At 38.6% G+C, this 26,835-nt stretch overlaps 1 protein-coding gene across 6 annotated transcripts in view; it reads right to left on the bottom strand.

The window, feature by feature from the left end:
* Positions 1 to 26,835, bottom strand: part of PIEZO2 (piezo type mechanosensitive ion channel component 2) — a 493,339-nt gene that overhangs the window by 187,570 nt on the left and 278,934 nt on the right. For all 6 annotated transcript variants that reach the window (XM_003734614.7, XM_054243960.2, XM_054243956.2 and 3 more), the window contains exon 5: positions 12,507 to 12,669. In XM_003734614.7, the coding sequence (XP_003734662.3) occupies positions 12,507 to 12,669 (163 nt within the window). The remainder of the gene's footprint in view (positions 1 to 12,506; positions 12,670 to 26,835) is intronic.

The raw sequence follows: 26,835 nt of genomic DNA, 5'->3' as shown, positions 1-26,835 counted from the left end.
AGGAGCTGCCAAGTCCAGCCAGTACATCAGACCACCTACCTGCAGCCGGCCTGCCACATACACTCTGCCTTTCTCTTGTAACAGGATGAGCTGCATGTGCTCCAGCCACGGTGACTGCATCCCATCTGCTCAGGACACCAGGGAGAGAGCAGCCCAGCCATCCTGGCTCTCTCTCCCACATCACAATGTGCTTGCTTTCTCCTGGATCACCCCATTAACAGGCAAGGGCACCTTGCTGTCTCACCTTAGAGAAGCATACCCTTTCAACCCACATTTGTCTCTTAAGGTGAAACTCTCCAGGAGAGTGCACGAGACTCACCACTCCATTTATAGTAAAAATGCTCCCATACCTAATTTCTCTTGAACCTACTTGAATCAGACTTTAATCTCCAACCAATCTGTCTAATGAGGGGCACACATAATTTGTTTTGCCACATAACTCTAGTTGCTGCCTGGGGTGGAGCAGAGGGAGGCAGCAGCAGGGAGATAATGTCTGTGTGGGAGGAGAGGGGAGGGAGTGGTGGGGCTGAAGTGAAGACCCTGTCTTTGAAGTCTATTTTGGAGGTCAGATTAGTAGGACCAGCTAGAAAGTTTAAAGTGGGAAGGAGGGATAGAGGAGAATCAGAGGCGGCTGCTCTATTTTTGTTTTTATTGTCATTACGAGGACAGCCAGGAGGGAGGCAGGTGATGGAGACCGAGAGTCCACATTTCTGTTTTGAAAATTTAGTTCTGAGACTCCATCCAGGCATTCTTTTTGGAGATGCCCAGTAGGCGGCTAGTACAGGAGTCTGGAGTACTGGAGAGGGGCGGGAGCTGAAGAGGGCTCTTTGAAATGTGCCAGCATAAGACGGTTTTAAGGTCAGTGGCCTAATGAGGTTACCTGGAGGGAATACAGAGATGGCCTTCCTCCGGGTGCTAATGCCCCTGAGACCACTCTGCTTTCCAGGCTTATGTCATTTCCTTGCCTGTCAGCATTCCTTGCAAGAAATGACTAGCAGAACCCAGAATCCACAGGCTCTCTTTGCCTCTTTGCTGTGGGACAGGCTGTCTCCCCCTAACCCCGCATCCCTGGGATACCTTCTCCACCTCCTGAGGCCCGGATCCCAGGGCAGCTGTTCCATTCAGCTTACTCCATCTCCCCACAAAGAAATCCACCTACCAGAGCTATCCCAAGGACACCCACACCATCATCAACACACAAACAACCTGCTCATCAAGCATCTGTTGCTTCTTTCCCCATTAAAACAGGTGAGCAACATATTAACAATCTCCCCCTAGGAAGGAAGTTTGGCCAAAACCTTTAGTGACTGCACTTGAAAAAGAAGCAAAAGAAAGCACATAGCCAGGGCTGCCTGGGTCACAGTCAGAAACACACCTGTGACTTTCATAATAAATGTGTTCTTATTCAATTATAGAATTGCTACGAATGTAGATTAAATCAAATAGAAATCTCTGATCAAGATGCCTTTGTGAGGTTACACAAATGCATTTCCCTGACCTGTCTTAGGCAAGACTGGGACTTTGTGATTTTTATAAACATATCACTGTACTTTAGGTTTTTCAGCATTTTTTATACAAAAATTCCTGGGGCTGTCAGTTGGAAGTACTTTTTAAATTTACCAAGCTGAGAGCCAAGAGCGAGATGGGTTAGACTCTGTGAGCCCCTACTGTCCTGGTAGGTCAGGGCCAGAACTGCCATTAGTCACGTCAGGCTGGCTTATTAACAGGCAGGCATTTTCCCCCCAAATGATTCGTCTGCTGAAGTATAAACACTGACTCTCTGAAAGAGCATGGACTCACATGTTTACTAACAGGCAGTCTTGATTGCTGGAACTGTAAGCTATCCCTGCATTGGTACAAAACTTCAATTTGGCCTTGACGCTAAGGAGGAGGGAAGCTGTAAATAAAGATTTAACTCCCTTGGTTCCTGAGCCATCTTAGAACCTGAAGACAAAATAAACTCTTTACAGTTTAAAAAGTCAAATAAATGATTACACAGATTATTGACCATGTCAAAATCTAAAACTTATTTAAAGACATTTAAGTCCTTTTTCTTGCCCTTTTAAAAATTCCTGATTTCAACAGGAAATCTTATTTGCAACAACATGCATGAATCTAAAGACGAGTATGCTAACTGAAATAATCCAAGCACAGAAAGACAAACAAGGCATGATCTCACTTATATGTGGAATCTAAAGAAGTTGCACTGATAGCAGTAAGAGTAAAGGGGTAGTTACCAGAGGCTGGGGAAGGATGCTGGTGACCTGGAAAGGGGAGATGCTGATCATGGGGGTACAAAATTTCACTTAAACATGAAGAATGATTTGGGGGAATCTATTGTACTGCATGGTAACTGTAGTTATTAATGTATATTTCAAAATAGTTGGCTGGGCTTGGTGGCTAATGCCTGTAATCACAGCACTTTGGGAGGCTGAGGCAGGAGGACCACCTGAGGTCAGGAGTTTGAGATCAGCCTGGCCAACATAGTGAAACCATGTCTCTACTAAAAATACAAAAATTAGCTGGGCATGGTGGTGCACACTTGTCATCCCAGCTGCTCAGGAGGCTGAGGGAGAAGACTCTCTGGAATCTAGGAGGCAGAGGTTGCAGTGAGCAGAGATGACACCACTGCACTCCAGCCTAGGTGACAGAATGAGACTCCATCTCAAAAAAAATTTAAAAATGAAATGAAATGATAAAAAATAAAACAGTTAAAAGAGAGGATTTTAAATGTCCTCAACACAAATAAATATTTGAGATAATGAATATCCTAATTAACCTGATTTGCTCATTCCACAACGTATATATGTATCAAAATACCACACTGTACCCCATAAATATATACTATATATATTGTTATTTATCAATTAAAAATAAAATAAAAATAGTTGAATACTAGAAACGTAAAATACATAGATAAAAGTTGCTGATTTCAACATTTGATAACGTGTTAGTGTAGCATCTCTCATTTCACATACAGAAGCTCTAGGTGTTATGAAATCAACTTTATACAAAGCCAGCCTGTTCTCTGTTAGGGCCCTGAATAAGGGCCTAAACACAAAGCTCTCATCCCACAATGAGATGAGATCTGCATTTCTGCATCATCCCACAATGAGATGAACTTTTGCATTTCTGCATCTCATCCCATAATCCCCTCTCATGCCAAAGCAGCACTGCTTCCATTAAGGTGTGACAACCATCATGATTTCCGTTCAATTTTGGGCAAAAAAAGACATAATAAATCACTTTTGATAGGACTCAAACATCCATGTTTCATTACTCCCAAGCACCATAAAAATCTAACTGAGTTGAAATAAATACTAAGAATAACCTTTAAGAGGGCAGATGACCAGGCTCAGACTCAAACTTACTAAATCAGAAATTAATAAAATGAATTCCAGGAATCTGTATGATTAAAGTACTCTCTGGGGTGATCTGAAGCAGCCCCTCTAGAACCCATGCCTTGGCTGGCATTGGCAACCACTGATCAATGAATTCTCCTTAGGGATTCAGATGAATTGGCACAATTTGAAAATATTTTGTTTGAATCATATCCTAGCAGATTCCTTTATTGAGAAAATAGATTGAAATAATTTATCTCTGGAACTTCCTTTAGGTTTTAGTCAAGATTTGGACCTCAGAGCAGAGCTTTTCATGCAGCAGAATCCATTTTTTCTCTTCTTTATGGTTAAAACCAAGCTTTTAAAAACATTTCTATGGGAGTGTATCAAAGTTATGTATAATCAGCCAAAGTATCTGGGAGACAAAAGGAGCATTTTTCTAAATGTCACCAGTTGTTTATTCATTGTTTATTATTCAAAGTTAACAATTTATCTTAACATAATGGGTTCATCTCAACAGAAGAACCAGAGGAAGGAAGAAACAAGTGTTGTGACTCACTGCAGAAGACAAATTTTATTCCCAGGATTCCCTTGTGAAAGGAAGAAGTAAGAGAAATAAAGATAAATGTGTTTGAATGCTATCGTATATCTTACGCAAGCCTAACGTTATAGCATTTAATGGAGAAAGCAAATATTTTATTCCATTGCTAGATTTGTTTTGGGAAGATTGTTTTTTCAAACTCATAAAATCAGCTTAAGCAGCCCCTATTTCATTTGGAAAAGTGAGTATATAGGCATTGCTTTCAGCCACTACCAACAAAACAATTAAAGTTTAATAAAGGGCAGGGAAGGACAAACTGAATCGGCTGACAGCAGCCAATTAGACCAATGCCTAAAGGATCTGTGGAGCTTTGAAAAAAAGTAGTCCAATTCCTATCACACATACTCCCCTACCCCTGGGATTCTGACTTCATAGGTCTAGGAACTATTCTGACCCTGCACTTGAACTTTTAAAAACTTCCCAGGCAAATTCACCTGCTTAGAATGGCAGTAGTCTTTAAGAATCATCTGAACATTATTTGAAAGGAAAATGAACAACAATGGAGACTAGCCAAATACAATTGACTGTTTATTTTATTTATTTATTTTTGAGACGGAGTTTCGCTCTTGTTACCCAGACTAGAGTGCAATGGCAGGAGCTCAGCTCACCGCAACCTCTGCCTCCTGGGTTCAAGCAATTCTCCTGCCTCGGCCTCCTGAGTAGCTGGGACTACAGGTGTGCACCACCATGCCCAGCTAATTTTTGTATTTTTAGTAGAGACGGGATTTCACCTTGTTGACCAGGATGGTCTCAATCTCTTGACCTCATGATCCACCCACCTTGGCCTCCTAAAGTGCTGGGATTATATAGGCATGAGCCACCACCCAGCCAGCTGTTTATTTTAAAGGCTTTCTTCTTTAAGATACTTTTGCAAAAATCACTTAATGGAACACTATCAAAACAAATCAGCAGTGACACAGACATATGCACACCCCTATATCATCTTCTCAGTTCACCATTAGTTCCAGAGATTACTGCTCACCCTGCACCACCTATTTTCTCTTGTAGGAACCAACTAAGTATAGCTGTTCTAAATAATTCAGCCTGGTACTTACTCTAGAAATAAAAAATTTATACATTGATGACAAAAGCAACATTTTAAGTCCTTCTTGTTGCTCAAAAGCTTCCAGAAAGATTCATAACCCATGTAACTATTTGTGATATACTAAGATGCAAATGAAACTCATATCTTTGATATGAAGGTGTCAAAATATTGAGCAGAGATGGTACTGTTTCAGAATCAACAGCATTCCTTCCTTTCTCATCCATCTATTCCTCCCTCCACTCAGCACTTTTTTAACCAAGGCTAGGCTCTGCTCCAAGCACAGTGCTAGGTCCAGGGTGGGATAACAAATGAAAATCCACATGGGACCCCAGTGGTTTTCTGGGAGACCCCAGTAATTACCCAGGAAGATATAACAACTTATAAATTGAGAATATAAGATCCTATGGACATTGAGAGAAAAAAGGGTTTATATCTGACAGGGATTTGGAATGACCTAGTCTAGTTATTCCTGAGGTAAATGTGATTTTGTTTTAAAAAAAGGATAAAAGTCTTGGCAAGCAAAGCAAGAAAACAAAAAAAAATACTTCTTGTTAAGAACAGAAAACCAAACAGCACATGTTCTCACTCATAAGTGGGTGTTGAACAATGAGAACACATGGACACAGGGAGGGGAACATCACACACTGGGGAGTGATGTTATCCCTCCCCAATCCCCTAATACCCTGCTAGGGGTATAGCATTAGGAGAAATATCTAATATAAGTGATGGGGAAATGGATGCAGCAAGCCACCATGGCATGTGTATACCTATATAACAATCCTACATGACCTGCATATATACCCCAGAACGTAAAGTATAATTTTAAAAAGTCAACTCACTATAAATTAATAATAATAATAATTCTTGTTAAATAATAGTTTTGGTTTATCCTGGAACATAGTAGACCCTCAGTAAAGACATATTGAATAAACATGCCCACTGATTTTTTAAAAATCCTTCTCTGAAGCCCTAGCAAGAAATCATCAATCAAGAGAAGTTCACTTATATATAAGTGTGCCCTGACAAAGCCCCAGAAGGGCAAGAGTGGGAATAAGAGCATCCATTCAAAAGTGAGCTACACAACAGAACTCCAGAAAAACAAGAGGGAGAAGAGCATCTGTACAAGAGTGAACTGAACAGCAGAACCCCAGAGGGACAAGAGTGAGGAGAAGAACACATATGCAAGAGTGAACTACATGGCAGAGCCCCAGAAGAACAAGAGTAGGAAGAAGAACATCATGCAAGAGTGAACTACACAGCAGAGCCCCAAAAGGACAAGAGTGGGGAGAAGAACATGTGTGCAAGAGTGAATTTCACAGCAGAGTCCTAGAAGGATAAAAGTGAGAAGAGCACCTGTGCAAGAGTAAACTGCACAGCAGAACCCCAGAAAGACAAGAGTGGGGAGAAGAGCATCTGCACAAGAGTGAATTGCACAGCAGAACACCAGAAAGACAAGAGTGGGAAGAAAAGCATCTGTGCAAGAGCAAACTATACGACAGAGTCCAGAAGAACAAGAGTGGAGAAAAGACATCTGCATGAGAATGAACTGCTTGGAAGAGACCCAGCAGGAATAGAGCTTACCCCATGTAGACACAGAGAGAAGGGCAGAGTGGCTAAGCACAGTGAGGGAGTAGGGAAAAGCACAGGGTGAGGACATGAAGGTAGGATGTGGCCAAACCATGCAGAGCCATGAGCATCAAGATCAAGAGACTGAATTTTATTCTAAGTTAAGGTGAAACAAAAGAAGTGTTTTTATCTAGGGAAGTGGCATAATTTAATTTTAATTTTATAAGAATAATCCAGATGTGTGCGCAGTATCAATTGGATAGGGTAAAAAGAGAAGCTGGAAATGGGGAGATCCATTTAGAATATACTTCCAGGCCTAGCTGAGAGGCAATGGCTGCCACACTCTCTGAAATCCTTTGACTTCTGCCTTCAAATTCTGTCTGAAGTCAATCAGCCACAATGTTGTGGCACTGAGAAGAGAAAAGTGGACTGACTTCAGACAGAATTTGAAGGCAGAAGTCAAAGGATTTGTTGGTGGTGACTGATAAAGGCCCCACGAAATCACATCAGTGTTTCTGACTCAACCAGCTGGGTAGATGGAGCTTCTATTAAACTTGATGGGGAAGTCAGTGGGAAGAATGAGTAGAGGTAGGGGCAGGAGCTGTATCTCCTGCTCCCAGACATATGACACATTTTCAAAACAGTATAGGGAACTAATTTACATTAAGTGGGTGAAAATTCTATTTCAGGGGTATTCACAAATTAAAGGTGGAAAGGACAAAGAAGTGACTGGGATTCCTTGAGTGATGCAGGTTCTCTGGAGTTAGGACAGATGGCACGAGAGTTGGGACTCTAGTTCCTCTCATCTCAGCCCTGACTGCCTACTCTATCCCCAAGAAAGGAACACAGAAGCTCTGCAATTGCCTCACACAAGTTTTCCTTGTGGGTATTTGTGGTTATTTGCAATTCAAATGCATGAAATCTCCTACCAAATGCTACAAAGATAGAGCAACATATTCTAAGAAATTATAAAAATATTAATCTAAAAAGATTGTTAAAGCTGAAAGGCTTTTTTGGAGCTTTGATTCTTTGAAAAAGGCAGAGAAGAGGTACAAGCTGTTAAAGGTTGCTAAATGAATTAAAAAATGGGTGAAATAAAAATAAAGATTAATCTGTAATGATTTCATTTTAATAGTTTAAAGATACTTTAGCTGATTTCCTCCTTGCTAATTCTTTAAATCATTTTTATAATGAGTTGTATATTCAAATCCATGCTAGGCAATGTCCACTCAATGAACATATTGTCAATAATAATATCCCTGCCTTTCTATGCGATGCAGATAAGTCTGACTGACTGTCCCAAGGGCCTGTTCCACAGGTGTGTTGATAACAGAGGACAGGAAAAGTGGGCATCCATGCTGTCATCTGGTGACCAGGGATGTGGCTGGATGACTCCGGGGAAATAAAGTCAGTCATGGATTCGGAGTAAACTGGTCTCTGATAAATACCAAAACCTTCCAGAAGACAATAAATAGGCCCATGACTTCCTCCAATAAAAAATCCTGTCTTCTATTTAAACAATGATATCTAAAACTTCTAGAATTAAAAGCTTTGCCCAAACTGTGAATGTGTTTCACCCCAAGAAGGCAGACCAAGTGTCCAGCATTTTGAGGTATGTATGACAGGAAGTTTTGCTCAGTTTCTGAAAATGACCTTAAGGGCCAACAAAGGGAGTCATCCGCTTTACCACTAAGATTGGCAGTGACAGCCTTTAGGACAACCACAAAAGAAGGCTTTTCATTCACCCTAAGTCATGAAGTGCAAGGTTTGCAAGGAATCTGGGCAGCCATTCAGCATCTTACCATTCTGAATGGTTCCATGTTTCAAATGATCAAGTCTGTGCTTGAATAAATAGGATCCATGACATTTAAAGCAGAAGACTTTGAACTAAATCTCATGCTAAAACTGAGAAGATGTTGAAAACCTAATTATAAGATGATAATAAAATGACAGATTTCTCTCCCTCTTTGTCTCTTGCTCTTTAAAATAATAGCAACTTGAACCTCAGAGTTGAGAATTGAAGCACAGCCCATTTGGTCGTATCATGTGCTAGAATGTTCAGATGCTGTGATAGGCTAATGGTCACTAGGAATTAGAAAGCAAGGTGCAATCTTTGATGCTCAGAATAAATTTCCAAATAACATTAGCAGAACTTAATTTTGCATCCCTGAATCTTTAGCAGATGGGGATGACTTATAATGGAATATTCTTTTTATCCTTCATATTTGACTTGTCAGACTGTGAAGAAGATGCCTCTTTACAGAAGCTGTCATGATTGCAATTCATATTTGAATAACTATTTAGTTTATCAGAAATTTGGTTTAATAATACATTAAAATACTGTTTTAAAAAATAAGGCCTCAAATCTCATGTAATAGCTAGAAGGAGTTGTAAGCATAGGATTATATAAGATAATACCAGTTTTATGAAATTATACATTGTTTTATCGTGTAAATAACCATTTTCTACTCAATTTAATCTTCATAATAAAACTCTTCTTATTTAAGATTTCAGATCAGGAATCTTTCTCCCAGTTATGATTGATTTGTAGATCTGCTTCTGAATTAAAGTGAACAAGACCACAGATGTTTCAGACGAGAAAGAACGTTTGATGGCATTTGAGAAGTGTTTCCTTTCTGAAGGCAGCTCTTGGTAAAATGCAGGAGCAAGGCACAGGCTCCCACTGCACTGCCATCTCCACTTCCCCTGGGGCTTTAACGGGGAATCCTTGGATTTATGAACACCTTTAAAACACCAAACTTGAGCCTTATCAAATCAGTGAAGATTACAGAAGACCTGAGAGTCTTTCCCAGGGATTAGTTGCTGCTTTAAAACAACACTGCATTTGAAAAGGAATTCTCCCAGGCACCAGTGGATTAATCTTGCCATTTCTCCATTGAGATAAATGAAAGAAGAAATAATGCCAGCAAACAGTGTTCTTCCAGTATCCTCAAAAACCAAACATTCTAGAGTGCAATCGCCAAGATTTATAAGCAGCAGGAAGTATGTTGTGGTGTCAAAAATAAAATAAATCCCCTGCTTATTTTGGCCAGGTGCTTATATTCCTTTCAGATTCAAGTCCAGATTGTCACATGGAAGCAATTTTTCCTTGTGAATTAATCTCAGAAGATTCACCCACCCCTCTGTTCGCCAAGAGAGTAAAAATCAGTATCTAAAATAGCCCCAAACAAATTTAACTGAGAAGGAAAAAAATGCTATAATTAGGACACTTAGTATTTTCAATGTTCCTAATAAATAGTGTTTAGAGTATCTGTCCAACTTGTTGTCTTTAAATAATGTGATTAATAATACATAAGGCTTACATATTCAAGCAAATTTCGCATGGAAGTGAAGTCATAAATCTATCTCTGAAAATCAAAATCAGAAAGGAAATACGATTTTAGAATTAACCCATGTGACTGTATTGTGTTACGTTCTTCGTCAGCTGTATAGCACCTAATCATGGCCTCACAGGCATGGCTTTTTGTTGATCAGTGTAGGCTTTCTTAGTCCTATGGCAAAGAGCATTTGTCCTTGGTCATATAAAGTTCTTTTTATAAGAAGCTTTGTAACTCATCATGTTATCTGTTATGAATGGCACAGAGAGATTCTTTTATTGAGTGAGTTGGCCTCAAAATATCTTCCCATTTAAGTTTCCATAATTCTAAGAAGAAATGTCTTCCTATTTAAGTTTCTATAATTCTAAGAGGAACATTGAAATTTGGCATTGCTCTACTACCTCTCAAATTGGAGAAGGACAAAATGAGCAGAGCAAATAGAAATGTATTTAAGCAAGCAAAACGAGCAGGCACGTGGCAGGTGCTTTTGACTAGATATTTTATTTAGCATTCACAATAACTATGTGATATAGTATTAGTAACTCTCTTTTGCAGAAGAAGAAGGAAAATAAACAATTGTCTCAGCATCACACACTAGGCAGCCTCCATGTCTGACTTCTAAGTCCACTCAATTTTCAATAATTATCCTTTCTCCTACTTCTGTAGTTATTATCTATGAGGATAGATAGTCTGTAGTTTATAAAGCCTGGGTCAGAAACAAAAGCTTGAAATCTGGATGGAGGATTGATGGGTGCAGCAAACACCATGGCACATGTATACCTATGTAACCAACCTGCACTTTCTGCACATGTATCCCAGGACTTAAAGTCAACAACAGCAATGACAACAAAATCTTGCCTTATAAATAATAAAAATAAAAAATCCCCAGCCTGAAGAACCGGAGTTACTGGTTTACTTTCACCAAACTTAGGCAAATTTTGGTAAGGATTATTTAAGTAAAGTCATTTTCAAACTCTAAATGTAAAAAACAGTCAAAATTTAAATTCTCCGTCTTAAAATTGTAATGTCAACAAGAAGTGAAAGCATTTTCCATTTTTAGAATACTAATCCATGCCTTCTGGTGTGAAGTCTTGAATATGAGATGTAAGCAGTTAGTAGCGACTTTGATCTTACTGTAATTACTTTTACGCCAAACATCATTTTAACATTTGCCTTAAAAATAGCAGAACATTGATATGCAAGGTGATTACCTACCTTTTGCCCATAAGAATTTTAGACAATATCATTTCTACTTTTAGAGATGGAGTCTCACTCTGTCACCCAGGTTGGGGTGCAGTGGTGCAATCTTGGCTCACTGCAACCTCCACGTCCTTAGTCCAAGCGATTCTCCTGTCTCAGGTTCCTAAGTGGCTAGAATTACAGGCACATGCCATCACGCTCAGCTAATTTTTGTATTTTTAGTAGAGACACGGTTTCACCATGTTGGCCAGGCTAGTCTCAAACTCCTGACCTCAGGTGATCTGCCCACCTTGGCCTCCCAAGGTGCTTGGATTACAGGGGTGAGCCACCGTGCCCTGCTAGACAATATCATTTCTAGCTTGCAAAGATTTATTGAATTATACCCTCTCTTTATTGTTTTTTAAATAAACATACAAGGCAATCGTCTGCTATTTTGTGAACCACATAAATCATTTCCTGTGAGAATTTTCCTCTCTCAATGCCTTAGTGGTTAACGTTCTCAATATAAGTAACTTCAATTAACTTCAGTTTTACAAGTTTAATATCTTGCCAAAGCTTATGATTGAAAACCTTTAGTACTTGCAAGTGTTTTGCATCAAACATCCAAATAAAATATTTTTAGTCACTTTTTCCTTTGTAAATGTTACCTTTCTACTAATAAATCAATTACTTTTCAAATTGATGTCACCTAATCTCACCTAACAAAGTACAGTTATTAGAACATAACAGTGTCCTGAGGCAGGTCAGGAGGCAGTGTGAGAGCTCTCTGACATCTCCCATATTCAAGGATGAAAATATGACAAGCTTCCAATTCAGCAGTTACTCCTGAAACCTTCCCACCAGCTAGCAAACATACCTTTCATTCATTATTTTTACCTTTTTAAAATTCTCACACTTTTCCAAATATGTATGTTTTTCCCCCTTGGAGTGCTTCAAAACAACTTTATCAAAGCATGCCAAGTTAACACCACTCCACTGAGCAGGGCAAGATGCACAGACTGGAGAGCTGACCTGCAATGAGGAATTTGTTTTTTCCCCTAAAACAACCAGACGTTACTTCTTTAAATATTCTGCAATAACTAAAGTATCCAGACCAGTTAGACTATAACACTGTGCATAACCTTACATGGTTAGTCTCTAAGATAATACCAGGTGATAGTTTGGGGTGGTGGGTCAAAGCCTGGCCCTTAATCTATGAACACCCCTGAGTCTGTCTCCTTATTGCTAAGGTGTGGACCAGAGTGTCGGCCCACTGGCACTGAATGAGAGTGTCATGCAAAGTGACTATCTATTAACATTAAGTCAAGCACTGTGAATCACAATGTGCTCTGCATGCTCAGTTGTTATTATCATAGTTCTGCAACTTATTAAGGGTCAAGAAATCAAAGAAGGAAGAGATATGGAGTTGGATTTACCAATTCTTCATTTTCAAACTCCAGGTTACACTGTGCTGCTTCGTCTGTCATGGGTTTCTGAACAATGTTTCTACAGAGAAGCCAGATGGTCAGACTAGCAATGAACATCCCGATGTCAGGTACAAACACTCTGATCCCATTGCCAGCATCAGCTCCCTTTAAGCTATAAAGGAAAAGAAAAGGAAGGAGAGAAAATTTAGTTCTTGTATTTCTGTGGTCAAACTGCCTTATAGAATGTTTCCGTCTTCTTGATGATTTAAAATTAAAGATGCTCAATTTCTCCCTAGAAGGTACCAGAAAGCTTTTTATTGACCTCAGTGTCTTATAAAACCTACATATTCAGGAAGATTCCAGTGTTCCCTGGAGTTTCAGAAATATTATAAAGAACTCTTGAACCAATTATCACTCCTAAAACATGCCAATAAACTATGTTATTGTTAAGTAAACCACATGTCCAGTAGAAAAGCAGTTGTTTGCAATCTCGCTGAAGCAGTTAAAAACTGGATACATACTAGCAGCTAGAAGACATTTTACTTTTAAAAACCAGGTGCAGTGGCTCAGCCCTTTAATTTCAGCACTTTGGGAGGCTGAGGTGGGTGGATCACCTGAGGTCAGGAGTTCGAGACCAGCCTGACCAACATGGAGAAACCCTGTCTCTATTAAAAATACAAAAATTAGCCGGGTTTGGTGTTACATGCCTGTAATCAGCTACTTTGGAGGCTGAGGCAGGAGAATCGCTTGAACCTAGGAGGTGGAAGTTACAGTAAGCTGCGATGGTGCCACTGCACTCCAGTCTGGGCAATAAGAGCAAAACTCCATCTCAAAAAAAAAAAAAAAGACATTTTACTTTTGATATAAGTCAAAGCTAGAAGGAAAATAGAGAAAATGTTAAAGCAATCCTGAAATCCAGGACCTCTTCATTATTTTGTATACTTGGTTGACTTTGTCTTCTGTATTATTCCAAGAAAGATGGATCCAGTACACTTTTTCTTTTAATCCTAGAGAAGCAACACTGAACTTAGAAAATTTGAATTCAAGTCTAAATCTGAAACTTAATAGCTGCATCCTACTGCGGGCTTATCACAGTCACCTGTTCTGTGCTGAAGAAGTAATACTATTTGACTTCCTTATTTTATTCGAGTGACATGAGATACTAGGCCATGGTTTTAGAAGAAAATATAAATACATACGTATGAAATAATGCTTGTGAAAGATCTTTGTAAAGAATGAAACACATATGTTCACTCAAGTCTGCATTTTGAGAAGAGCAGCATCAATTGACATTTAGATAATTTCCACATATATAGGGCATTTTTGTTATAACTGAGATCCTGAAACAAATATATTTAATAATACAGCAGGCAACAAAGGCCAGAAGGTGAAGTGGAGAGGAGAAAAAGCTTCAACTGGAAGAGGAGGAGAGATCTGTCTGGGAAGGTAATACAAACAGCATCTGTGATTTTGGGAGGCATCCAGGGGTAATGAATATGGGAATGAGAGGCAGTATATTGAGTTGCCAGCATAGCTGGCCAGCACACATCACCTCAGCTGAAATGTGTTCTGGCTAAGCTCACTCTGCTGCAAGACATCAGAGCTTAATAACCATTGGCAGACTTCTCACACCATTCAGCACACGACATGGGCCAGCCACGTCCCTCATCCGGTGCTAGACGCCTGCCCTGTGTGCCTCTGCAACCCTGAGCGACTGGGCTTGCAGTGTTGTAGCAATGTGTAGTACTGTAACCACAGTACCTACTATTATTATTAAAAGCCACATGAAGAGCAATTCCTGGCATGTTCTCTGCTCACTCATATAATACAAAATAAACTGTAGCAAGAAAAAGCTAATGAAATGACTAGGTGGTATGGAGAGAAACTTATACAAACTTAAGTTTACAAAATGAGTTTAAAATATGGAAGATACAGGTAGAGAAGTCAAGAGTCTGTACCAGCATAAAAACTTCCGGGGAAGGTAAGAAGATCTATGGAAAAATTAAGCATAAAACTTCAAAAAAGGGTTAAGTCTTTGAAAAAATGTTTATCAGAGATAAAACTTACTTAGGAAAAGGAAGCAAAATATAGAGCAATATACCATGTAAATACATACATATAGTGTATATATATTCATATATACTTTAAGTGATTACACACTGTATTTATTTACATTATATGTTATATATTTTGGTAAAATCACTTAAACATAAATAGCAAGAACCTCAGCATCTAGGAATAGCTACTGTTAACATTTTGGTAAATAAAAGTTATCAATAATACCTGCCATTTCCTGAACACTTACTTCATGCTAAGAACTTTAGACACATTATTAATTAATACAACCAATCACTGTATTGAGTTAGGCATTATTATTCTCCTTTTACATATGAAAAGACTAAGGCTGCAAAAGGCAATCTAACTTCCCAAAAGCGACATAGAGAGAGAATAAAATTATACTCCATTCTCCTCATGTTCACTTTTATGCTTTCAACTGCTTTCTCATGTATGTATCCGCATGGCTTTCCTTTCCAATCTTCCCTCTATACATGGTTGTGCACATTTATACTGAAGAAAACTAAGTTCATTATTTGCCTACTGTCTTCAAGCTAATTTGTTCATTTAACATGTCACTAACATTTTTACAACTCATTGATGATTTGTTTTTATATATCATCATGCTAATGGGTGGACAGTATTTAACTAGTCAACTACTGTTATACATAGAATGTTTCCATTTATTTGTTACTATAATATACATAAAAATTAAAACTTTTTTTAATTAGAAGATTCATCTAATCTAGGATCTCCTAGGAATCAATTCTCAATCCAATCAGATTTGCTTTAAAAATGGTCTAGCCTGAAACTATGAAACTATTAGAAGAAAACATGAAAACTCCTAAAAGAAAACTATAAAACTACTAGGAAAAAACCCTGTGGAAACACTTCAGAACATTAGTCTGGACAAAGATTTTTTTTGGGTAAGACCTCAAAAGCACAGGAAACGAAAGCAAAAGTAGACAAATGGGATTATATCAAGCTAAAAAGTTTCTGTCCAGGAAAGGAAATAATCAACAGAGTGGAGAGACAACCTAGACAATAGGAGAAAATGTTTGCAAAATATCCAGATGAAAGGAATTAATAATCAGAATATATAAGGGGCTCAAACAATCTAATAGTAAAAATAAATAACCAATTAAAAACAGGCAAATGACTCAAACAGACATTTCTCAAAAGAAGACATACAAGTGGCCAACAGCTTATGCAAAAAAAATTGCTCAACATCACTCATCATCAAAGTAATGCAAATCAAAACCACAACGTGCTATCCTCTCATCCTAGTTAGAATGGTTATTATCAAAAAGACCAGGAAAAAAAATGCTGACAAGGATGTGGAGAAAGGGGAGCCTACTGTTGGTGGAAATGTATAGTAGTATGGGCACAATAGAAAACAGTATGAAGGTTCCTTGAAAACTTAAAAATAGTACTATATGCTCCATCAATCCCCCTGCTAGGTATATGTCCAAAAGAAAAGAAATGTGTATATCTAAGAGACATCTGCACTTCCCTGTTTATTGTAGCACTATTCACAATAGCCAAGATATGGAATCAACTTGAGTGTCCATCAACAGATAAATGGATCAAGAAAATGTGCTACATATACACAATAGCATATTATTCAGCCCTAAGAAAGAAATAAAATCCTGTAATTTGCAGCAACATGAAAGAAACTAGAGGTCATTACTTTAAGTGAAATAGGGCAGACATACAAAGACAATGTTCACATTCATATGTCTGAGCTAAAGAAAGTGGATCTCATAGAGGCAGAGAATAGAGAGGTGGTTACCAAAGGCTGAGAGGGATGGCAGGGGGGTGGAGTGAGGAGTAACTGGTTAATGAGAATAAAATTAGTGTTCAATAGCACAGTAGGATGGCTATATTACTAATAATAGTTTATTGTATGTTTCAAAATAGCTAGAGGATTTAAAATGCTCCCAATACAAAGGAATCATAAATGTTTACCCTGATTTGATCACTATATATTACATGCATGTATCAAATGTGCCCCAAAATATGTGCAATTATTACACATCAACTTAAAAATGATCTGAAAGAGCGATTGCCCTGTGAAAGCTTCATTTTTACAAATGGCCTCTAAACTCTTACTATATTAAAAAAATGCTTATAATAAAGATTTTAAAATATAGCAAATTCCTTTTATTTGGAGAAAGAGCAAGAAAACTCAATGAAGGAGCTTCATCCAAAGTACATTTATATTACAGTAATGAAATCTGATGACTGAATTTATCATAGGAAAATTGCAGAGATTCATTGTATACTTTTAAAGTCTACCTAACATGATTGAACGGAGTAAACTAGAATTAATATCATTAGAATGAGAAAAAATGGGGATCAAGGAAAGAAACCAGTAAGAACAAAGGCCAGGCTTCAGTGACTGTTTCAGTGCGGGGCTGAGGTCTGGAGTAGTAGTGGCTGGTACTACTCAGGTGGATTTTTGGCAATAGATTACTATAGCTCTTTCATGGAAAACAAATTGACTGCGTCATTTTATGAAAAGCATCATCCAAGTAGAGTCAAGAGGAAAAGACTTCTCAAATGAAAGTAACAAGAACTCCAGCTGTAGCCTCAGCTGCTTCTTGCACCACAACAGACAGAGCAGGAAAGCGGGAGCCTTATACCTTTCCCACCTGTGGATTGCATTAAGCTTCCAATTTGCAAACAGTCACTTTGAGGCAACAGTCTCAGCTTTGTGCTTCTTGGTCCCCAAAGAGACATTTTATAGCATACATATATTAAGGGAATAAATGAATGTAGCTTGCTAAAGCAATCACTCCACCTGCTGTGATAGAATTTAGCTACTGAATCCAGAATTGGGCTGCGATCTACTTAGAATGGAATCGTTCAGCCATAGAGGTGCTAAACTATTAACTACTACTTTTGGCTTGCTGAGTTAACAAAGCAGTGCATTCATAATACTGCCATTGCAGAAACAATGGTACTTTTGAAAAGTATGTACAATAAACAGGTCATAGTCTGACTGGTATGTCATTTGGAGACCATCTTATCTATAATGTTTCCTTCTTCAGTGCTTACTAAAGTACATTCATCAAAATGCCAGTCCTCAGAAAGGCTGTGCGTTAAAACAATGCAAAACAAGACAAAAGAGAAAAAAGAACCAGTCATTGGTCAAGTAAATATGAGAAACTCACAATACGTACCATTATACTAAAAGACTTGAGAAATTCTGTAGTAAAACAATTACATTTATTAGACTGGGAAACGATTTCTTACAAGTTTCTTCTAAAACTTACATTCTACAGAGCAAGTGTGCAAGGAGCAGCTTTTGGGAAGTGCTGGGCTAGAGAATGTTCATTGATCTACATTTTTCTTTAAAATGAATGAATAATTTGGAAACTATACTAACATATATATTATGCTAGTAATATATATGTTATACATTCTGTATACATTTAGTTTTAATAAGCCTTTAATAATTCAGAAGTCAGTAACATCTCATTTCATTCCATCTTCTAATTGCCCAACTACTCATCCATTCACTAAGTCAGTCATTAAAATTATGGAGCTAGATGAGAATTGGAAATAGTCTAGTTCATTTTCTCATCTTACAGATTGTGGAAACCAATGAGTTTTGAATGGCTGCTTCAAATACACAGTTAGGGACAGAGACTGACAGCAAGCTCAGGCTTTTTACCTTCTCACTTTGTCTTTGGAGGCTACACTCACTACATCATGGTCTCCCTTTGCCCATCTTACTCCTAATGCAACAGGCCTCATCACCCACCATTGCTCAGAAAATGAGCTGTCCTCTTAGGGGCTGTCCCTGCTCTCCCAACTGTAAGGCTCCAAGTGACCCATTCCAATTCTCATCACATTCCACCTCCACGCTGCCTTTGACAAGCAAGATCAACCCCTTCTACTCTCAAATCTCCTTTCCCTTGGTTTTCTTACACTCTCTTCTAATTCTCTACCCTCCTATGAATATCCCTGAAAACTCATGCTGCTGGGAAGTCCCACTAAGAAATTCTGAATTGGGTAGTAGCCACCAGATTCTTCTCTACGTCCTCCTTAAATGTTGATGAGTCCATGAAATTCTGTTCTTCTTTTGTTTTCCTTCTCACTCTACATGGTCACCATGGATGATATATCTATCCCCAAGGTCCTAATCAGCACCCATATGGTGACTTATCCGTTCATTTCAATCAGAATCACAGATCAATGAACATTCTCCAGCACACCAATTTCCAAAAGCTGTTTCATGAACACTAGCTCTGTAGAATGTAATAGTGTTAGACGAAATTCTTAAGAAATGGTTTTAAGGGCAAATAATGTACATACCCAGTCCAATTTGTCCATTGAGAAATGTCAGCATATATCCATTTTCCTACTGGATATCTATACTTCAGTATCCATAGATTTTCCACTCAATGTTATTCTTACTCCAAATCAGCTCTCCTATAGTCCTAATTTTGGAAAACAGTTATATCATCAACCTAGTGACCAAGACAGAATCTGGAAGCTTCCATTCTCTCATTGAAAGACTGGAGGAGATTCTGACTCCCTAGCATTTCCCTTCCCAGCCCTCCCCTTTATCCCCACAACCCGGTCTGGCTTCTGGGTGACTATAGCAGCATCCTGATGAATTCATGTCAGGTTGTCCCCTGTGTCAGTCAAGCCTTCACAATAATATCAGAGTTTACTTTTTAGCAGAATAAAGCTGATCATTTCAACCCCACTGCCCAGAGGAAACATCCACATTCCTGAGCGTGACATGGGGCCCTCCACGTCCCAGGTCTGGTTTGCCTTATCTCTTGCCATCATTTCCCTCGACCTCAAATTCCAGTCATACTGAATACATAAATCCAGAACATGCCAGTGTTTTCCCTCTGAGTGAGTGTGCAGTCTTCTCCCCTGGCTAACAATGCCCTTCTCTCAGTATGCTTCAGGTTCTCCTCATCTCTTAAAACTCACCTACCACGTATGCTCTGTGAAGCCCTTCCTACCTTGCCCACTTCACATTTATTCCATAGTAGAATGGACCATCATCCCTCCCACATGCTCCATCAGTAGAATGTTTAACACTGTGTCATTCACTGATTTACCAATCTGCCTGACAGAAGCCCATGTCTGTTTCGTCTCTATTTCCCTGGGGACTGGCATGTTAGGTGGAGCAGCGTAAACCATCAGTAAAGACTGACCAGATGCATGCTAGCTCCAGGACATATTGCTGCCTCTTCAAATATTTGGCTTTTTTTTCTTATCATGATAGTTTGTGCAGAGCACTGTTGAAAAATTAGTTGAGACGCCTACCACAAACAGCTGTGTAATTCAGTTTGGGGAAGATAATACACAAACACTAAGAGGAGGGAACATTACTGTTGCCTGGTAATGGCATGGAGATCACAGAGAGTTTACAAATAAAGTTTCAGTTATTTTCACATGCAGATTTCATTGTCAAAATTGGAAATTACAAGTGATTAAAACATATGTTCATAGTTATTAAATAAACATGTTGGAGAAAATGTTTCAAGAACAAAGGGTATGAAGTGTATCTATTGAACACTAAATGGCTCAATTTGACAGAATTTTTGATTCACTAATTCAAAAAAAAGTTAAGCATGTACTATGTGCCAGGCACTGTCTCTAAGCATGGAGTATTGGTTGAGAAGATCAGGCCATATGAAGCTAGGATATTTTGCACACACACAAAAAAATTGCATAACCAGAACTACAGGACTTGAAGCAAAGGAGAAACATGATCACCAAGGAAATGAAGGAGAAACAGTGATGTGGTTGCTGGTAGTGCAGGCGGTTTTTCACGGTGAGTGTCAGGTGTAGTCAGGACTTTCAGTTGCAGAGGTGAGAGTTTAAACTGAAAGCCATATGGAGTTTGTGCCCAGGAGCAAAGTCATGGCTGATGGGGTAGGTTTGAGAGTTTTCTTCTCACATGTGTTGGCTAAAGTCAACAGAGTAAATTAAGTTATCTAGGGACAGTGCATTGCATAGAGTAAACATGTATGTAAGGCTCTCTAACCTAATTATAAGTATATATTACAGGGCATTTAACAATAAATTAAATTTTATTTCAAGTAAATTCTGCATGGTATCATGCTAACCAGGTTTTGTGTAGATGAAGTCCGATTTTAATAAATTAATGAGGTCAATATGTACGTTTTCCCATAAAATAACCTAAGCTGCACTGTTTTTCAGGTGCATGACAATGACATGTTTTATACAGGAAGCACATATTAACCTACCTCAAACATCATGTTCTCTTGAACAGGCAAAAAAGTTTTTTCCAATCTTGTTAGAGTCATACTGATCTTATTCGTTCAGACAGTGACTGTATCCCTTGAAAGGGACTGTCCATAAAGAGGAGACTGGGCATTAAATTATGGCGTATCCGTCAAATCATATACTACACAGCAATAAGTAAGTACAAATGCATGTGTGATCTAGAGCTACGTCTATGGATATGGGTGTATATCATGATGGTGAGCAAGAAAGTCAAAATAGGCAAAATATAGATTGCTTAGGGATTCATGCATAAAAACTATGCAACAGTGACAAACACCTATTTCAGCGCAGAGGAGAGGGATATAATTAACTGTATTGGTAATGCTCAAGTTCTTGAGCTTGGTGAAAAACTGGTTGGTAGATACAAAGTGTATCTTCAATACTTCATATTGTTTTTAAAAGTTTCAACAGGCCGGGCACGGTGGCTGAAGCCTGTAATCCCAGCACTTTGGGATGCCGAGGCTGGTGGATCACGAGGTCAAGAGATTGAGACCATCCTGGTCAACATGGTGAAACCCCGTCTCTACTAAAGATACAAAAAATTAGCTGGGCATGGTGGTGCATGCCTGTAATCCCAGCTACTCAGGAGGCTGAGGCAGGAGAATTGCTTGAACCCAGGAGGCGGAGGTTACGGTGAGCCGAGATCCCGCCGTTGCATTCCAGCCTGGGTAACAAGAGCGAAACTCCGTCTCAAAAAAAGAAAAAAAAGTTTCAACAGTCATACTGCTTAGATTTTCCTGTGTAGAACAAATATGAGAGATACTACACCAATTACTTTGACTGGGATAGATAGTGACCAATTGAGGCACTGATGGCCATGCTGAATTTGGTCTGAAGAACTTATTAATCAAAGTCAATTGCCATTCTCCTGTGAAAGACCGGAGAAGTGGGACAGGTGGAAACTCACGAGGAGATTTCTTTATTTTTCTAAGTTTTAATTTCTCACCTTACAAAATGACTTCTTAGGACCTTTCCAACTCCAAAATTTCATTTCTACTATGAATACCCAAAATAAGGAGGCAATACAATTTAGATGAGACCAGGAAAGAAGAAAAATGTTGGAGTTTCAGGTATTGCTGGGAAGCATCCTGGTGAGAGGATCATCACGGTCATCTTCAGAAGTTCACAAAGAATATCTCAATCATGGAACTCTTTTGGGGGGCAAATCAGAATTGGTAGAAAGGTCAGCTACAACTGAATTACAACAACATGACTAAAATATAAAATGACCATTGTTTAAGCAAGTAAGAACTATTAAGATGGTTCCCTAGTGGTTTCTGAAGTACACACACTCAGGGATAGTCTACTTTGGTTTGTCTTAAATATGACTCTGATGCAGGTGTCTTTAGTCACTTGGCTTCAATAACTTTAAAAGTAGACAAATAAAGTGAATGTATATATAATAACAAAAGTTCCATAAAAGGATAGGACCCCTGATTTTAATTTTAACTGCTTCCCATGGCTCACACAGACATAGATAGATAGATAGATAGATAGAATTTTGATATGAGAGAGAGAGACTTTAATATCTGACTACAGGTCACTTATGGCAAGACTAATATATTTGGTGTAAATAGATAAAGGTTTAGATTATAAACTCTGGAAAGAAATGTAACATTTATTAAGAATCACTTCCGATATTTAAATCAAGGGATTCCACAGTTAATAATGCATTAGAGAAAACAAATAGCTTGTTTCTGTGAAATTAGGTAGCTTTTTCTAGACCACAAAACAGTCATTATATGCAGATATCTAATTACCCTAAGGTATAAATTATCGCTGGATTTTCAGGAGATAAACAGATGTGTAGGTATGCATGTATTTTACATTGGTGGCTGGATTTGTTTGTTTTCAAAGTAAAACACTAACGGAGTATTTAAATCTACTATCCTCACTGTAACAGTTGCTCATTTCCATTTAGAATACCCTTCTAGCCTTATTCTCCTAGAAGGGTAACTGGTTTTTCAGGAGGCAGCAGGTCTGTTAAAAGAGAACTCCCTGGCCCCGGTGGAGGGTATTCACAGAGGCGAGAGTAGGATGCAGGAGCAAGGGGATCATCTCACAGAGGCGAGAGTAGGATGCAGGAGCAAGGGGATCATCTCACAGAGGCGAGAGTAGGATGCAGGAGCAAGGGGATCATCTCACAGAGGCGAGAGTAGGATGCAGGAGCAAGGGGATCATCTCACAGAGGCGAGAGTAGGATGCAGGAGCAAGGGGATCATCGCTTACTTGCCCTCATGCATTCTGCTCCTCAGGCATTTGTTGAAACTGCCTGGGACTGACTCTTTCTAATTCCATTCTCCATGAGAGTGTATTACTAGCTTAGAGTCTACCACAGTGGGAGCATTAGATCATCAAAATTAGCAAATGCTGCAAATCAGGTATTTCTTTCCCTAGAAAGCCAGTTGTTAAACATTTACCAAAACACCACTGCTGCTACTGAATGACTAAAACAAACAAGAGGAATTAACAACAACAACAACAACAAAACAATTTCAAAACAATAACACTCCTTATGCTCTCTTAGGTAAGTCATTAAAAATATCCCAAAACCTACAGCAACAAATCCAAAGTCCTCCCCACACCTGGTGATCAGACCCACCCCAGTGCTCTTTTCTGCCATCTTCAATCTCACTTCTTGCTGCTTCTAAACTGGCACTCCTTCTTCCAGGCTCCTCATTATCCCAGGACAGTGACAGAGTCATTCCAACATCCGGATCTCTGCTGATGTAGTTTCTACCATGTTGAATTTTCACCTGTGTCTTTTACACTTATCCTAATCAAAACTAATGTGTGCTTTATGAACTTGTTGAAAGCAACATTCAGGTATGGACGAGGTCGTATACAATTTCCACCTGTCTCTCATCCTGTAATCTTCTCTGGGCATCTGAGAACTCCCACTGTGTTTATTTGGCTGATTCTGTGACTACAACAGGACTATCACCAAGGGAAGGCCACAGGGGCCTCTTTTTATCCTGAAATACCCTCAGAAATACTTTATTATTGCTTATGAAAAATAGTGATAAAAATTCAATGACCCAAGGCCTTTCTCCAGTTGCCCTCTGCTCAATTCAAGAGAACCATTCTGCCTCTTCTTGCATTTGACTTCTGCTTTCCTTTCTAGTTTCAAATTTTTTCATGCTAACTAGTAATATTTTAAAAACAACATTTGGGAGTTGACAAATTGTATTTGGTAAGGACATTAAAAATCTAATATATTACTTTCATTTTATAAATACAATTATGTTCAAACATGTGAAATACAGAAAACATGTTATCAGAATAATTCTTTCTTTTTTATGCAAAGGTTTTACTTTAAAATATTTTTCCTATCATCCCCTCCTTCTCCTTTCCCTCCCTGGCCTCTGGTAACCATCAATCTACTCTCTTTATGAGATCCATTATTTTAGCTCCCACATATGAATGAGAACATGTGATAGTTGTTTTTCTGTGCATGGCTTATTTCATTTAACATAATCACCTCCAAGTCTATCCATGTTACTGTATATGACAGGATTTTATTATTTTTATGGCTGAATAACATTCCATTGTGTGTATGTACCACATTTTCTTTATCCATTTATCTGTTCATGGACACAGGTTGATTCTATATTTTGGCTATTGTATACAGTGCTGAAATAAAATGGGAGTATAGATATCTCCTTGACATACTAATTGTCTTTCTCTTGGGTATATACCCAGCAGTGGGATTGCTGGGTCATATGGTAATTCTGTTTTTAGTTTTTTGAGGAACATTCAAACTATTCTCCACAGTGGCTGCACTAATCTACATTCCCACCAAGAGTGTACAAGGGTTTCCTTTTCTCTTTATCCTCACCAGCATCTCTTATTGCTATTGTTACTGTTATTCTTGAATTTACAAATAAAAACTATATTTATGATGTAAATAGGTATACATTATGTATATATATATACCTATATATTAAATAGAGGAATACATTATGGAATGGTGAAATCAAGTGATTTCACACAAACATCATCTCATATACTTATCTTCTTTTTGTGGCAAGGACACTTAAAATCTATTCTCTTAGCAATTTCCAAGAATACAATACATTAGTAACTAGAGTCACCATGATGTACATTAGAGGTCTTCAACACATTCTTCCTGGTGTATCTGAAATTTTGCATTTTTTGACCAGCATCTCTCTAATCCTCCCCACCTCAGCCCTTGGTCATTTAATCCTGTTTCTATGAGTCCTACTTCTTTAGATTTTACATATACATGTGATTGTGGTGATGTGGTATTTGCCTTTCTCTGCCTGGCTTATAATGTTATCTAGATTAATCCAGGTTATGCAAATAAGAGGATTTCCTTCTTTTTACGGCTGAATAATATTCCATTGTGTATTTATTCCATGTTTTCCTTATTCATCCATTGACGAACACAGGTTGATTCCGTTTTGGCCGTTGTGATTAGTGCTGCAACGCATTTGTCTTTTTCTTACTCTCTGTGTTTGCAAAAGATATTCCATTCTCTCCCAACCCTACTCATTCCTATAGATTATTGTTTAGAGTCCTCAAATCCTTCATATATAACAAAGGGGGAAACATCACCATAACATTCACAAAAACAGAGCTATACCACATGGCTCACATCCTGAAGTGGCTTGCCTTCTGAGTTAGAAGCAAAGCACTGGCCACATTGCCTGGCTGGTGAGCTGCCTGCTCCTTAGAGGTGGGGCAGAAGGACACAATTAACGACTATCAGAAGTCTCCATCCTTCTACCACACTGGCAGTGAACACAGTGCATCACATCAGACGTCCCCCTGCTGGAATTAGTGCATTGAACAACTTGAGAAAAATAAACTGAAATTAATTTTGCTAAAAAGAAGATAAACAGTAGGTGGCTGCAACAGAGTAGCACATTTATCCTCTTTATAAACACTGGGTCAGGGAAAAAAAGCAAGAATCTTTATATGTCACTACTAGAAGATAACAAGTAAGAGAGAAAACAGCATGACCTTTGGACTTAAAGACCACAAATTGAACCCATTCCGTCTCATTTAATTCAACAAATATATGTGAGTGTCTGTCAAATCACAGACATTTTGCCAAGCCCTAGGCTGACAGTGCTGAGAAAGCCAGTATGCTTTGTATAGGTCTGTGTATCTTAGGAGAGGCTGATATGGAAGCAAATACATTCCCGAAAAACAGATGAATGCAACACCACCCTGTGTGGCAAGCTCAACATAAAGAGGGAATAAAACACAGTATTTGTCAAAGAAGTAATAGGAACAATTCCTTCAGTTGGCAAAGTATGAGGTAGGGTTTAAAGGCAGTCTGAAACAACATGATGTGTCCAGGGAATTATAAGCAAATTGATTTTGTTGTGATGTAAAAACAAGAATCAATGGTAGGAGGTAGGTTTGAAAGGTACCAGGGTCAGGGTCAGCGTGAACCTTGACTGTCCTTCTAAGTGTTTGGAGAAGTATTAGGGAACATTTATAAGCCACTCTCTTATTATGTGAACATAAGGCAAGTTGATTTATCTTCTCACTTTCCTGAATAATAAAGTGAAATAAAATAATACATCCCTCCTAAGGATGTGAGAGTAAACTGAGATATTGGCAGGGAGGGGGGGTGGCACATACTTTTAAATGACCAGATTTCCTGAGAACCCACTATGACAAAGACAGCACCAAGCCATTAAGAGATCCACCCCCATGAGCTAACCACCTCCCACTAGGCTCCACCTCCAGCACTGGGGATTACAATTCAACATGAGATTTGGGTGGAGATAAATATCCAAACCATATCAACCAATATACAATCTTCCCAAACAGGAAAACAACAAGGACATAACACTGGCATCCAGTGTGCAGACTCCATTCACATTTAGCCACAATGGCTCACCATACTTATACTTGTTTGTGCCTGAGATCCCATAGGAAAGGAAGCATGTGTTGCATTCAATTTTTTGTGTCTCACCAGTCTCCTACATTCTGGGACAACTCCTCAGTCTTTCTTTGTCTTTCA

The sequence above is a fragment of the Callithrix jacchus genome, chromosome 13, assembly GCF_049354715.1.
Source record: "Callithrix jacchus isolate 240 chromosome 13, calJac240_pri, whole genome shotgun sequence".
Lineage (NCBI taxonomy): Eukaryota > Metazoa > Chordata > Mammalia > Primates > Cebidae > Callithrix > Callithrix jacchus.
The sequence above is the reverse complement of the archived record's forward strand: the minus strand, read 5'-3'. Positions and strand labels throughout refer to the sequence as shown.